The sequence below is a fragment of the Pseudochaenichthys georgianus genome, chromosome 8 (assembly GCF_902827115.2).
Source record: "Pseudochaenichthys georgianus chromosome 8, fPseGeo1.2, whole genome shotgun sequence".
Classification (NCBI taxonomy): domain Eukaryota; kingdom Metazoa; phylum Chordata; class Actinopteri; order Perciformes; family Channichthyidae; genus Pseudochaenichthys; species Pseudochaenichthys georgianus.
The window spans coordinates 1,355,391-1,371,764 of NC_047510.2; the positions used below are offsets into that span (position 1 = coordinate 1,355,391).

At 50.1% G+C, this 16,374-nt stretch overlaps 1 protein-coding gene across 1 annotated transcript in view; it reads left to right on the plus strand.

Annotated features, from left to right (window-relative positions):
* The window catches only part of LOC139434275 (uncharacterized), a 23,154-nt gene extending 9,542 nt beyond the window's left edge, over positions 1-13,612 (plus strand). Inside the window, exons 3-7 of the mRNA XM_071204145.1 lie at positions 5,700-5,857; positions 5,902-9,288; positions 11,558-12,452; positions 12,773-12,941; positions 13,183-13,612. Of these exons, the coding sequence (XP_071060246.1) occupies positions 5,700-5,857; positions 5,902-9,288; positions 11,558-12,452; positions 12,773-12,941; positions 13,183-13,612 (5,039 nt within the window). The remainder of the gene's footprint in view (positions 1-5,699; positions 5,858-5,901; positions 9,289-11,557; positions 12,453-12,772; positions 12,942-13,182) is intronic.
* The last annotated feature ends 2,762 nt before the right edge of the window (positions 13,613-16,374 follow it).

Below are 16,374 nucleotides of genomic sequence, written 5' to 3' on the forward strand. Positions count from 1 at the left end.
ACCTCACATTTGTTTTCCCAGTCCTGACAGACCCAGGTCTCCCAACTCCTGTTTTGACACCACACATCGCATCGGTGTGGTCCATCTGGCGTCAGCCCCTGCTTCTCACCCAGTGTTTGCTACTGTCCGGAGCCATTCGCTGGTACTCGTCTGGCCTTTGGAGGTCCACGGAGCCTCCACAACAGCTCCTAAAGGAAGGGGTCGCAAGGCCAGGTTGGCAGGACAAGCCCAAAGGCCAGGGTTCCAGAACCAGTTCAGCCCTGAGTAGTCATGGTTATAGACCAGTTATGCCCCAGCAGCCATGGTTCCGTGCCCCAGTACCATCCCACATAGCCATGGTACCGTGCTCCAGTACCACCCCACACAGCCATGGATCCGTGTCCGGTTCCCTGCCCAGCCATGGTTCCTCCTTCCTTTAGCAACCATGGTTACAGCCCCAGTTCTGGCCCCAGCATCCATGGTTACGGCCCAGTCCCAGCTGCCATAGTCCTACTCAATTCCTTTCTCAAGTCCTTCCTCTAGTTACTTTCCCTAGTCCCTTCTCCAGTCCCCCTTTAGTCACCTCTCTAGTCCCCCTCCTCTGGTCCCTTCCCGAGCCCCTCCTCTAGTCTCATCATCTAGTCCCTTCCCAAGTCCCTTCCCAAGTCCCATTCTCTAGTCCCCTCTCGTCTCCTCTCCAGTCCCCTCTCGAGTCACCTCTCAAGTTCCATCTCTAGTCCCGCCTCTAGTCAATTCCCTAGTCCCATCTCTAGTCACTTTCTCGAGTCCCCTCTCCAGTCCACTCTCGAGTTCCCTCCTCGAGTCCCTCCTCGAGTCCCCTCTCTAGTTCCCCTCTCAAGTTCCCTCCTCTAGTCACTCCTCTTGTCCCTCCTCTCGGCCCTCTCCTCTCCTCCTCTAGTCTCTCCTTTAGTCCCTCCTCTAGTCCCTCCTCGAGTCCCCTCTCTAGTTCCCCTCTCGCGTCTCCGCTCGAGTTTCGTTCTCTAGTTCCTCCTCTGGTCCCTCTCTAGCCCTCTGTAGTGCCTTCCCTAGTCCCTCCTCAGGTCACTTCCTAGTCCCTTCTCTAGTCCCATCTCAAGTCCCTACTGAAGTGCTGTTCGCAGGCCCCGCAGCCTACTCTTCTGCCGGGGGTCCTGCCAACCCCACGCCCTGTGCCGTTGGAGGTCCCGCAGACTACTCTTCTGCCGGGGGTCCTGCCAACCCCATGTCCTGTCCCGTTGGGGTCCCCCGACTGCTCTCCTGCCGGGGTCCTGCCAACCCTTTGTCCTGTGCCGTTGGAGGCCCCGCCGACTGCTCTCCTGCCGTGCGGCCTGCCCGCCCATTGTCCTGTGCCGTTGGGTGTCCGCCGTCTGCTCTCCTGCCGGGGTCCTGCCGGCTCATTGTCCTGTCTCGTTGGGGGTCCCGCCGACTGCTCTCCTCCGCCGAGGTCCTGCCAACCCTTTGTCCTGTGCTTGTGGAGGCCCCGCCGACTACTCTCCTGCCGGGGGTCCTGCCAATCCCGTGTCCTGGTCCTCTTCCGTCGGGGATCCTGCCGAGGCCTGTCCCACCAGCTCCGACACGGGTCCTGCCCGGCCTCCGGCACTGTCCCGTCAGCGCCTTCCTGCCCGCCTGCGGAGCTGTCTGGTCTTCGCCCTCGAGCCCGGCCCCCTGAGTGCAGCGTCCTCGCCCTCGGGCCCGGCCCCCTGACTCTTCCTGCCTCTGCCTTCGCCCCTCCATGGTCCCCACCTTGGACTCTGTCTTGCCCCCGGGCCGTCCGCCCGAGTCCCCCTTTTTGGACTCCGCCTTACCCCCGGGCCGTCCGCCCGAGACCCCTTCCTGGTCCTCTGCTTGCCCCCGGGCCGTCCGCCCGAATTCCCCTTTTTGGACTCTGCCTTACCCCCGGGCCGTCCGCCAGAGACCCCTTCCTGGTCCTCTGCCTTGCCCCCGGGCCGTCCGCCCGAGACCCCTTCCTGGTCCTCTGCCTTGCCCCCGGGCCGTCCGCCCGAGACCCCTTCCTGGTCCTCTGCCGTGCCCCTGGGCGGTCAGTTCAGTCCCGTCCTCCTGACCCACTCCTCCCACCCTGGTGGCTTAGTGATTTTCGTGTCCTTTTCTATCTTTGGGTTTCCTATTTTATTTTGTAAAGTGTTCACCCCCGTTTCCTTCCTGCCTGTTTGCTTTCTGTCGGTTTCCCTCTCTGATTACCCAATTGTGTTCACCTGGTACCTATGTGTTTTCTCCTCCCTCCTCACCTGTCTCGTGTTTATGTGATTAGTCCTGGGTGTATTTAAGTTCTGGGTTTTCTGTCTCTCTTTGTCAGGTTGTCTTGTGTATTGGCTTGTCCTCGGTGAGTGTTCTGTTCTGTATTTGTCAGCATAGCCTTGGAATAAAGGAATTATTTTTACGTTAATCTGCATTTGGGTCCTACCTGCTTCACACACCGTAACAATTAAACCATTTTTATTTCTTTCAGCGTTAAGAAAAAAGAAGATGGCAACCTCCTCCACGCCAAACTGCACAAACTGTAAGTTGATGGTCCTGGCTTACTTTACATGACTTCAGATGGTTGACATTACACATACTACTATACATATATGTATATATATATATACATGTGTGCACAATTGTAGATAAACAGCACACAGTATATAAATATATATATATATAAACTGTGTGCTGTTAACTGAAAAGGGAGAGATGCAATCCGTTTTCAGTGAAGATCATCCAGGTTTAACTTTACGTTCTAAAGCCCTTCATTCAGAACACTGTGCTGCCATTCAACAAAATCCTGCTTTGGCCTCAACATTTGGTGTTAAAAAAACCTGTCCACTCAATTCCCTACGGCTGTTCCATACTTCAGACAACTACGCAGTAGATATAATGCATGGTTTACTGGAAGGAGTGGTGCAGTATGAGTTGAAGCTTGTGTTTCAGTACCTGATAAGGAACTTTATATCCTGAAGTTCATTGTCAGAGAGAATCACGAGCTTCAATTATGGATTTCCACAGAGGAAAAACAGGCCAAGTGGGCTAAAACTGGATGATGATGGCAACAATCTTGGCCTTAATGCTGTTCATTCCTGGTGTCTTTTGCGCAATACCCCATTGATGTTTGGAGATTTACTTAGCAGGAATGATAGCTGCTGGAACTCGCTGCTCCTCTTAGTACAGATTGTGAACATTGTCTTTTCACCCATTGTAACCCATGGTATGACCTGCTATCTGAAACATCTTATTTTTGATCATCATACACTTTTTAAATCTCTGTTTCCAGAACGACATTTGATTCCCAAGCACCACCATATGATACATTACCCAAGCTGTATTAGGAAGATTGGGCCACTAATACACATGTGGTGCATGAGGTTTGAAGGCAAGCACACATTTTTCAAAACGTCTGTAAAGAACTTTAAAAATATCACAAAACACTGGCAAAGAGACATCAGAATCAGTTGGCTTTTCATTTTGATAACTTTTATTTTAAAAGATTCCAATTTGGCCCCGTTACTGAAGTCTTGGTCAGCAGTTTGGAGGGCAGTGAGGTGCTGCATGACACTTTGATACGTCTTGTATTGTTCCCACAACTTCCTGGGTCAAAAGCTATGGCACAGAGTACCAGCCTGGGATGGATGTATGTTCTGGTATTGAAAATGAGATGCCAAATGTCGCCAGTGGGGATGGGATTTTTGTATGTCATATGATGATGCATTATATTTACTGTGTGTATATGTATTTTAAGCAGAAGTGGGGGAAAATGTGTGTTTCCATTCATAAAAGGGTTAGCCTGTCAGGTGGGCGGAGTATGTGTGTTTTCGCAGCTGGTGTGAATCAGCTGGAGGAGGGCAGCGTGATTGGCTGCTGCCTGCCCAGCCTTCCAGGGAGCTACGTGGATTGGCCGGTGGGTGGTTAAAGCGAGGAGCCGGGACATTTACCGGGGGAACGGGAAAAGGTGAAGCTCCGAGGTGAAGAGGGAACGGGAAGCAAGGCTCTGGACGGATCGACGAGGAAGTGACCGTGAAGCGAAGGTCCACTGTGGAAGTACTGCTGCACTGCGATTTACTGTACGGCTGCCAGCTGCTGATCGACGGGTCGGTTGAAGGCAGATTTGCAACGCTCTCAAGCTCCTGATATTGCAACGCTCTCAAGCTCCTGATATTGCAACGCTCTCAAGTTCCTTATCATTGCAACGCCCTCAAGTTCCTGTCTTTCGCACCGCGCGCTGCTCCTATCAGGGCCAGTGCGCATCTGAGTCGGACGCGCTCCGAACTATTGGGAGACGCGCGCCAAGTCTCCAACTGCTTTCTTCCGACCAGAAACACGCTGCGCTTAAGGAAGGGTGAGAAGAGATAACTTTTAACTCCTCTCGGTCTGAGGTGTTCTTGACCGAGAGCGGACCCATAACTATTTTAATTCGGGCCATGTCTTGCTAGGCTGTCACTGCATGGTTAAATGAACAAGGAGAGTATGGGGTGCAAATAGTGCCACTTGCAGTCATTTGCTCACCAGTGCCAGTGACTGTTCCATTTTACTCCTTAGCAGCCAGTGAGTGGGAGAGCATGTTCATTGTGTGATGTGTGTAGTGCTTTCTTTAAATAGACGTGTCATGTGTGTAGTGATTCCCTAATAGAAGTGTCATGTGTGTAGTGATTCTCTAATAGAAGTGCCATGTGTTTGCGTTATTTGCATGCTTTGTGACATTTTACGTTTAGTTGTACCATTCATGGTCCCTCCGGCCAGCAGGGGGTGGGTAGAGCAGTAGCAGCCTGAATTGACGGGGTGGTATATAGGCACTGCATCACTTGGCCTTGTGATACATTTCCATGTGAGAAGCTTGGCTGATATGGTCCCTTACTATTTATTTAATTTCTAATAAAGATTATTGTGTTACCCGATATCTGCCTGCTCCTCGTGTGTGTGGGTCAATTGGGGGATTAAAAGAACTGGGTGCCAGCAAGTGGGCCATTACATAGAGGGCTCACTCGCGACACCTTAATTAGGCGTTGTCGGCAGGATCTCCCTTGCACACACGGTCAGCATGTCGGTTGAGGGTAACGAGGGAGTCGCTGGCGCTGTTAATCCAGCTCCCAATGTTGTAAATCACATTATGTTACCTTGGTACATGGGGGGGCCATGGCTTCCTATATTTGAAGGGAAAACCGGAGAGAAGGTGGGGGAATGGCGGGCAAAAATTGAAATGTTTGTACGGGCTCAGGGTCTTTCGAACGATCAGATCGTTGACTTTATCTTAAGTGCTCTGGGAGGTGAAGCTAAACGGGAAATGTTACTATTACCCCTTAGTGAGCGGGACACTGGGAAAAAAATATTAGATTGTCTGACTTCATTGTATGCGGGAAGTCAGTCACTGGCAACACTGAGGGCTCAGTTCTATGAATGCAGGCAGGGCGCAGAGGAGGGAATGGGAACTTTCATTCTACGCTTTCGTGAGCTCTATCACAAGTGGCAAGCGAGGGAACCACCAGCTGAGGACATTGAAGATGAGCTTCTAAGGACACAGTTCATCAGGGGACTACAAGAAAGCCTGGTGAAACAAGAATTGAAACGACTTCTTCGTCGCACGCCGGGAATGACTTTTCCTGCTATCTGCACCGAGGCCAAAGCGCTTGAAAGGGAGCAGGCTAAAGATGGAACTGAGACATGGGCCTGTCGCACTTATGCCCCCAGGCCTCCACAAACCCAACCACCTGCCACTCCTTTATGTTCCTTAGTACCCCCACCTGCCCAGGACAGCCAGGCATTATGGGACTCCCTGCGGGCAGAGCTCCAACAGGACCTTAAAGACCAGATGTTAACACTGGGCAAGTCTCTCATGGAAGAGATGCGTGGTCAAATTGCTAACCTCTCTCTGGGGCCTGCTGACTCAACTGTACAGAGGCAAAACCCACAAGCAGGGCCCGCATTTCAGCCTAGGCCTCGTCAACCACCCCTGGTCACAGCCAGGACTCAGTTCCAGTGGGACCCCCAAGGTCGGCCAATCTGTTTAGAGTGTGGGCAGGCGGGTCACACCCGCCGGTTCTGTTCCAGACGACGCTCTGGACCTTCGGATTTTTAGTCTCCTCGGTCGCTGCCGGGCAAGCGGTCGAGGAGGGGACCCAGACCACACCCCCAACAAAGCCTGCGTTGATTGGTACCTGCCCAGAGTTGGATGTAATTATAAGTGGTGAAAATATTCCTTGTATATTGGACACTGGTTCGCAAGTCACTCTGTTCAGTTATTCTCTGTTTCAGGAGAAGTTTGGAGAAAGATTGGTCCGAGGAGACATCCCCTGGCTCACTCTGAAGGCTGCAAATGGGCTTCACATCCCATACATTGGATATGCGCTTTTGGACTTTGAGATCAATGGGGTGAAGGTAATGGGGAAGGGTGTGGTGGTGGTTGAAGATTCCTGCCTGCAACAGGAATGTGCCTTATTGGGGATGAATGTGATTGGGGACTGTTGGCAAACTATCTTCCAGGATGGCCACCAAGGAGAGGCGGCTTTCAGGTCAACACTGCCACCTGCGGTCAGCACAGCCTGGGGAAAGGCTTTTGCTGTTTGTCGACGAGTGGGCCGGGTTGGATCCCCCACCGAACTGCAGGGGGTTGCCAAGCTGCCACGTCAGTCTGCTGTGTTGGTTCCCCCAGAGACAGAAATGATTATCTGGACCCAGGTGCCCCAAGCAGTTGGCACCCCAGACTGCTGTGTTATGGTGGAAAATCTCCAGAATGATGACCAGGAGTGGAGGGTGGCGAGGACACTGAGCTGGGTAAGGAGTGGAAGAGTGCCGATAAGAGTGTGTAACCCCCATCCCTTCTCCATAGAGATCCCCCAGCGTCGTGCCCTGGCTACAGTGTCCCAGGTGGATCCTCAGGCTGTGAAGACCGAGGAGGAGTTGGTGTTGACCCACACAGGGCCATCTGCGGTGGAGGTAGAGGTGAGGAGTATAAGCAGCACTCCAGTCCCGAATGTTACTGTACCTCCAGATCATCCGGCCCTGGCATTGCAAGGAGAGGACCTCAACCATAACGAGCAGCAGCGGTTAAGTGATCTACTTCAGAGGTGGACCAAGGTTTTTGCAGCCAATGAAGATGATTTTGGCCACACAAGTGCAGTCTTGCATCAGATCCCTACCGGTGATGCACCTCCAATCCGACAGAGACACAGGCCAGTTCCACCAGCACTCTATGCTGAGTTACGAGCCCTACTGGAAGGTATGTTGGAAAATGGGGTTGTAAAGGAAAGTTCCAGCCCCTGGGCAGCACCTGTAGTGTTGGTAAGGAAAAAGGATGGATCGTGGCGTTTTTGTGTAGATTACCGGAAACTTAATGCCATAACTCACAAAGATGCTTTTCCTTTGCCCAGAGTCGAAGAGTCGCTCACCCACCTCAAGGAGTCAGCTTGGTACTCCACACTGGATCTGGCTAGCGGGTACTGGCAGGTTGCGGTGGACCCCCGAGACCAGGAGAAGACCGCCTTCACAACACCAGTGGGCCTCTTTCAGTTTGAGCGGATGCCGTTTGGTCTCTGCAATGCTCCAGCCACATTCCAGCGGCTCATGCAACGCTGTTTGGGAGGGCAAGTAAATGACTTTCTATTGATATACCTGGATGATATCATTGTGTATTCTCCCTGCTTTGATAGTCATCTCAGGCACCTGGAACAAGTGTTTGAGAGACTACACCAGCACGGCCTAAAACTCCAGCCCCACAAATGTCACCTGTTCAAGAAGGAAGTGAAGTACTTGGGACATGTGGTCAGCAAGAAAGGGGTGGCCACGGACCCAGAAAAAACTGCAGCTGTGCAGGAATGGCCGGTCCCCAAGACAGTCACTCAAGTCCGTTCTTTCTTGGGCTTTGCAGGCTACTACCGCCGATTCATCCCTGCCTTTTCCCGGCTGGCAGCTCCCCTGAATGTTCTGCTTCGGGGTACGGCAGGGGTTAAATCAACAACAGTTAAGTGGTCTCAAGAGTGTCAGGGTGCATTTGAGGAACTTAAGCGAGCTCTATTACAGGCGCCTGTGTTGGCGTATGCAGATTTCAAATTACCCTTCCTGTTGTATACAGATGCCAGTTTGGATGGGCTGGGTGCAGTATTGTCACAGGTTCAGCAGGGGAGGGAACGAGTTATTGCATATGCCAGCCGTAGTCTAAGCCCTGGTGAAAAGAATGACCAGAACTATAGTTCTTTTAAGTTAGAGTTTCTGGCGCTATTTTGGGCAATCACAGAGAAGTTCAAACACTACTTGTGGGGCACAGAATTCACAGTGTTTACAGACAACAATCCCCTGGTACACCTGGGGACAGCCAAACTGGGGGCCGTGGAACAGAGGTGGGCAGCCCAGCTGGCAAACTTCACCTTTTCAGTCAAGTATCGACCCGGTGTGGAAAACCGGAATGCAGATGCCTTGTCCCGGCTCCCAGGGGAAGTAGATATCAAAGCAGTCTACAACGTGCCCGGAGCTCAGGGAGGTCTAGGAGTGAAGGGTCCACCAGCTGGACAGGACTGTGATCCAGGGTCTTGGCTGGAGCGCCAACAGGGAGACCCGGAGTTGGACAAAGTGAGACAATTGATCAACCAAGGGTTAAATGTGTCTCAGGTGCGACGGTCTGAGTTCCCCCAAGTGCACGGGTGGTTGCAGACATGGGATCGGCTGGAACTTCGTGACGGAATCTTGGGGCGCTGCATTCAGGAACCCGACACGGGCCAGCAGGCTTTCCAGTTGATTGTCCCAACCCAACATGCCCGGGAGCTGTGGGAGGATTACCACAAAGCGGCTGGACATGCCAACAGCGAAAAGGTCTTGAGTATCTTGCAGCGCAGATTTTACTGGCTGGGGATGGCTAAGGACATAAAGTCCTGGACAGTAGTATGCCCACAATGTGTGACAGGGAAGGCTGGTCCCAAGGTGAGGGCCCCTCTTCAGCCCATTGTATCCAGTTACCCATGGGAGGTTGTAGCCCTGGACTATTTATCATTGGGACGGCCAGCCGACACCCACCAGTATATCCTGGTTATGACCGACCTGTTTTCCAGGTATGCTGTGGCAGTGCCCACCAAGGACCAGACAGCCCAGACGACGGCGAGACATTTGTGGACCGCCCTCATCCAGCCTTTCGGGTGCCCAGAACGGTTCTTGACGGACCGAGGAGGTGCCTTTGAGTCTGAGGTAATGCGGCAGCTCTGTGAACTGTATGGCTGTACAAAGAGCCGCACTACCCCATACCATCCCCAGGGAAATGGGGCCTGTGAGCGTTTCAACAGAACTTTGCTGTCATTATTGGGCACATTGGGACGAGGAAGTGACCGTGAAGCGAAGGTCCACTGTGGAAGTACTGCTGCACTGCGATTTACTGTACGGCTGCCAGCTGCTGATCGACGGGTCGGTTGAAGGCAGATTTGCAACGCTCTCAAGCTCCTGATATTGCAACGCTCTCAAGCTCCTGATATTGCAACGCTCTCAAGTTCCTGTCTTTCGCACCGCGCGCTGCTCCTATCAGGGCCAGTGCGCATCTGAGTCGGACGCGCTCCGAACTATTGGGAGACGCGCGCCAAGTCTCCAACTGCTTTCTTCCGACCAGAAACACGCTGCGCTTAAGGAAGGGTGAGAAGAGATAACTTTTAACTCCTCTCGGTCTGAGGTGTTCTTGACCGAGAGCGGACCCATAACTATTTTAATTCGGGCCATGTCTTGCTAGGCTGTCACTGCATGGTTAAATGAACAAGGAGAGTATGGGGTGCAAATAGTGCCACTTGCAGTCATTTGCTCACCAGTGCCAGTGACTGTTCCATTTTACTCCTTAGCAGCCAGTGAGTGGGAGAGCATGTTCATTGTGTGATGTGTGTAGTGCTTTCTTTAAATAGACGTGTCATGTGTGTAGTGATTCCCTAATAGAAGTGTCATGTGTGTAGTGATTCTCTAATAGAAGTGCCATGTGTTTGCGTTATTTGCATGCTTTGTGACATTTTACGTTTAGTTGTACCATTCATGGTCCCTCCGGCCAGCAGGGGGTGGGTAAAGCAGTAGCAGCCTGAATTGACGGGGTGGTATATAGGCACTGCATCACTTGGCCTTGTGATACATTTCCATGTGAGAAGCTTGGCTGATATGGTCCCTTACTATTTAATTTCTAATAAAGATTATTGTGTTACCCTATATCTGCCTGCTCCTCGTGTGTGTGGGTCAATTGGGGGATTAAAATAACTGGGTGCCAGCAAGTGGGCCATTACATAGAGGGCTCACTCGCGACACCTTTGTTCAACAGGATTGTCAGTGTGATTGTTAAAGAGGACAATGCTTATCTTCTAACTTGTAAAGTCTCAACAACATATTTTGATGATCACTTAAATGCATTTAGTATCGAGGAGAAAAGCGATGTATTCACACTGATCTGTGTAGATGACCTGCCATACTACATTGCATTTAGCTGATGCTTTTATCCAAAGCGACTTACAATAAGTACATTCGACCAGGAAGACACAACCTTGAAGAAAACAGAATCATATAAGAACATCAGGTTTCAAAGAGCCAATCGTTTCAAGTGCTACTCAACTGGCTTTAGATAAGCCAGTCCTATATTAGTATATAAGTGCTCTGTTAGCAGTTCTTTGTTAGTCATTCTATCGCTCGAAGTGGAGTCGAAAGAGATGAGTTTTCAGTCTGCGCCGGAAGGTGTGTAAGCTTTCTGCGGTCCTGATTTCAATGGGGAGCTCATTCCACCATTTTGGAGCCAGGATAGCAAATCCACGTGTTTTTGCGGATGGGAACTTGGGTCCCCCTCGCAGCGAGTCGTTTGGCTGATGCAGAGCGAAGTGTATCTGCAGCAGCGGGTTGTAGCAGCGATATTTGCAGTGAAGGACAGGTTGTTATCCAGGATCACACCCAGATTCCTTGCAGTCGGGGAAACAACAGAGGTGCCGATGTTGATAGTCAGGTCAAGAGAGGGACAATCTTTTCCCTGCCATACTACAGACATATAGGCAATTTTCAAATGACACTGATGACCAAATGTTTATTGTCCCATACTGTAATGTTGTGTCACACCATGCTGAACTGTAGGTTTATGAATGTAATTGTGGTGTACTTGCCATGTAATACAAACTATTTTGTTACATTTGTTGTCTTGTATTTTTTGTAAAGTGGGTTATGGGGTTTTGGCTGGGAGGGATTGGATCTTCACAACATTCTACACTCAAGTGTTACATTTTGTAACACCCAATAGTGTTACTAAATTGAGATCCAGTGTAGTCTGGTAGTGTTGATTCTTTAACACTGACACTAGTGTAGAGTAATATTAACACTACTGCGTGTTGGCCAGTGTTGATTTTCAACTCGTTTCAGTGTTCCATTAACTACAGGTGAGTGTTAAAATATTAAAACTTTCGAAAGTGTTACTTTTACACTGACAAGAGTGGACGCATATACACACTTTTCTGGTGTTAAATTCAACACTCAGTGTTAATTTAACATTGGCATTTTTGCTGTGTACGATTAGCATTGTTAGCACCGATGTAGCTACCGATCACTTACACGCTAACCCAAGCCTTAACATTCATTACGTTTTTTTGCATTACTCATACCTCTCCAGCCTGCCACCACCCCTCTAATCCCCCACTTGACCAATTTTGCCCTCCTCAATATCCGGTCACTTAACAATAAAGCCCACACCCTCCACAAAATAATTCTGGACAAATCCATCGACTTCCTTCTGCTCACTGAAACCTGGCAACAACCCAATGACTTATTCTCCCTCAATCAAACATCCCCCCCTGGTTTTAATTACATCACTAAACCCCGCCCCTCACACCGTGGTGGTGGGCTGGCTGTCATCGACAACCACAACATCCGGACTACAGAACTCACCCTCCCCTCAGTACCATCCTTCAAATTCCTCGCCTTCAAAGCCCCTCCATCACTGACAGCTATCCTCATTTACCGCCCCCCCAAACCACACCCCTCTTTCCTCTCTGAACTCCTCACCATTGCTTCATCCCTCTCCTCACGTCTGTTACTGCTCGGCGACCTCAACATCCACATGGACTCCCCCACCTGCAAACTCGCTTCTAAATTCTCCTCCCTTCTGGACAATTTCTCATTTACCCAACATGTCACCTTCCCCACCCATGACAAAGGACACATCCTTGACCTTGTCTGCTCCACCTACCTCCCAGTACTCGACCTCCACCCCTGCCCCTTTCCCCTGTCTGACCACAAACTCATACAGTTCACCATCGCCTCCCCCGTCCGCCACCTGCCCCCCCCATCCAGGATCATCACCTTCCGTAATGTATGCTCTGTCGATCCCCAGCACCTCTCCGACCTGCTTTCCTCTACTCTCCCCCTGGACTCGAACCTCAGCTCACCCGATGAACAACTCAACCATCTTAATTTCACCCTACTCTCCTCCCTCAACAGCCTGGCCCCCCTCAAAAGGAAAAATGTCACTTTCAAAACCTCCTCACCCTGGTTCACCCCTGCACTCCGTAAGCTGAAGCAAACCGGCCGCCAGCTTGAACGCCATAACCAAGAAATCATCCCTGACAGTTCACCATGAATCCTACAAACTCCATCTCACTACCTACAGAGACGCCCTCACTGCCGCAAACACTGCTTACCTCTCCACCATCTTTACTGACCATAACCCCAGGACCCTCTTCTCCACCGCCAACAAGCTCCTCAAACCCCGTGCTGACACCCTCCACTTCCACTTTATGCAGTTCATTCCTCCAGTTTTTCTCTGACACAATCACTGCCATTAATCTCTCCCTATCCGCTGCATCTGACACACATACATCTCCCCCAGCATCCACCGCCACAATTTCTCCGTCCATCTCCCTGGACCTCCCGAGCCCTCCTCCCTACGGCCGCCTCTCCCAGTTCACTCTGGTTACCCCCCCTGAAATACTCACACTGATCAGCTCCTCCAAACCCATAACCTGCTCGCTTGACCCTCTACCCACCCCTCTACTGAAGTCCTGTCTCCCCGTCCGCTGACCCTACCTTGTCAACCTCTGCCTTCAAAACTGCTGCTGTCACTCCCATCCTCAAGAAACCCGGTCTGGATCCCTCCTCCCTCAGTAATTACCGTCCCATCTCCAACCTCCCCTTTCTCTCAAAAACAATAGAACGCATTATCTCCAATCAACTCCACCGCCATCTCCAAACCAACCAGCTTTTTGAACCCGTTCAGTCTGGTTTTCGTCCCCACCACAGCACAGCAACGGCAGTCATCAAAGTCCTCAATGACCTCCTCACCTCTGCTGACACAGGTTCCCTCAACAGCCTCACCCTCCTCAACCTGAGTGCAGCCTTCGATACCGTGAGCCACACCATCCTGCTTACCCGACTCCAGGACATCGGTATAGAAGGTACTGCACTCAGGTGGCTCCAGTCCTACCTCTCCGACAGATCCCACTTCATCTCCCTCAACAACCACTCCTCTGCCACAGCTTCAGTCACCCAAGGTGTTCCCCAAGGTTCAGTACTCGGCCCCCTCCTCATCATCCACATCCTCCCCCATGGTCAGATTCTCCGCCAATACAACCTGGACTTTCACTGTTACGCTGACGACACACAGATTTACCTCAGCACCAAATCCCCCCACACCCCCCCCCCCCCCTCACCCACATTGAATCCTGTCTGACTGCAATACTATCCTAGATGCAACACAACAGTAATACAACTGAACTCCTCCTCATCGGCTCCAAATCCACCTTCAGCAAAACCCCAACCTGACAGTCACCATTGATGGCACCCCTGTTTCCCCCTCCACCCAGGCACGTAACATTGGCGTTATATTTGACCCCACCCTCTCCCTCGAGCCCCACATCCATCAAGTTGTAAAAACCAAATGTTTCCACCTCCGCAATATTGCCAAACTCCGTTCCTCTCTCACCCGCCCTGCAGCTGAGCGACTCATTCACGCCGTCATCGCCTCCCGCCTTGACTATTGCAACTCACTCCTCTACGGCATCAGCTCCACCTCCCTCAATAGACTCCAGCGTGTCCAGAGCGCAGCCGCCAGACTCCTCACCCACACCAAATCATGGCATCACATCACCCCGGTCCTCAAAGAACTCCACTGGCTCCCCGTTTCACACCGCATCCATTACAAACTCCTGGTTCTCACTTTCAAAGCCCTCCACCATCTGCCCCCCTACCTCACTGACCTCCTCATCCTCTACCAACCACCCCGGTCCCTCAGATCCACCTCAGCCGGTTTGATTTCCATCCCCAAGGCCAAACTCCGGAGCTTCGGGGATAGAGCCTTCTCTGTGGCAGCCCAGAAGCTCTGGAACTCCCTCCCCCAAGACCTCCGTGAGTCTGAGTCCCTCACCCTGTTCCAGTCCCGCCTCAAAACCCACCTCTTCAACTCTGTATATCCATAAGCCCCCCCCCCCCTCTCAACCAACTTCCTCCTGACTGCTTTTCTGTTTTGTTTCTTTTTGGTTTTGTTTTTGTTTTGTTTGTCTACCCTCCCAAATGTAAAGCGTCTTTGGGTTCAAGAAAAGCGCTATAGAAATAACATTTATTATTATTACGTAGCTGATTAAAATCATTAACACATAAATAAAGTACTCGAATTTCACTTACCGCAAAACCGCATTCATGCACCGTCTGTTTTAACCGCAGAGCAAGTCACAATAGTCCAATATATAAGCATGAAGAACAAACAACCACGGCCGGCTTCAAGTTGTGTTCCCTGGATGAGCTGAGCAGGCAGAGTCCCTGTAGCTTCACGGAGCAGCTAGCAGAGAGACAAGAAGCTAGCAGCAGCAGTCACTTGACAGAGCTGTCACTCAATGTGACCATGCCCTAATTTATCCTAACACTTTAAGACCTAATATAAATAAAAGGGTCGTGTTAGAAAACAATTCACTCACAGATTCCTAATCATGAAGGTGGAATCTAACTATATCCATAATAATATGTATTGCAGCCAGGGGTAGAAACATGTTTTTTTCTGCTGTAACATGGGGGTCTATGGAAATTGCTCCTTTCTGCAGCCATCGCCTATCGGCCAATATATGAACTGCAGTTGGTGGCACTTCCGTATTGGCGTCCCTGCTCTTCCCCAGAGTTTGCAGCTTGGTTACAACTTATGGATGACTGTTTGTAATGTGGAACCTGTTTGACCACTAGATGGAGCCACAACACAGACTATCACAACCTACAGGAACACACACACACACACACACACACACACACACACACACACACACACACACACACACACACACACACACACACACACACACACACACACACACACACACACAGGTCAGACCATGAGGATCTGTCAGCTCTGACTGCTGATCCTTCCTCTAAGGCTTAAACACAAGTGAACAATGCAGAGGAGTGGGTCAACATTACATTATACTATATTAGCAGCTGTTCAACATTTGAGGAGATGGTTCACAGTTTGAAGATGCAAAATACTACTGACACCTGACCTAAATTGTGATGATTGGTCGAGGGAAAAGACAAAAATACTGAGTTGTAGATATTTATTGGAGATTAAGGTAAAAGCCTTTGAAATTATTTCAGAAAATGTTTGAACAGATACTGGCAGCAACAACTTACATTGGATGACACATCTCCATCATAAGCTTGTGCCAGTTGACTAGGAATAAATATACTTATTTGATGGTGCTTTCCTTTACAGTTTTTCTCGATTGCTAACACACGTTTTTTTTTAATTGCTCAGTTTCTCAGAACACTAAACACAATTCACAAAACCACACACCCAACGTGCAAAACACCTGACTTCTCCTGCTAAATGAAGAACTGCCCTCTAAACTACATACACACTTACTAAATGCAAACGTTAGCACCAAATATAACACACTTCATTCATAATACTAGATTGTTTGACCACCCAGCTACACACTGCTGAGCATAATCTAAAGCACTCTCATCTGTTATGGGCTGTGCTCTGTACAGAGGTTTCTGCAGAGAAAGATTGCTTGAGTTTACAGAAATACAGTACATGAAGAAATACAATTGAGTTGTTGAAAAAAATCACATTTGATTCAAAAATAATATTGTGCATCTCAGCACATAGCTACTCTGCTTCGGATCTCTCTCAGTGGGATGCATTGTTTGCCCAAACCCAGTTTGTAACTGCTGCTTCCTGCCTCATTGAACATCCTGAGCCTTCCACCTCTTTGTTCCTCAGTCCTTCAGATAAACAACAAAGACACAGTGGTCGGTCAGTGTCTGTGTTGCATCAAGTTTACCACAGTACATTGTGCAAGATGTTTGTACAGTTATAGTCTGCAACATGCTAACAACTCAATTACAGTGATGAAGTAAATACGTTTCACACAACAGATATAAGCTCTGAGATATCATGAGTTATGCAGAGCTACTGGTGACTAACCTGTGTTCATGTCTAAGTGTCCG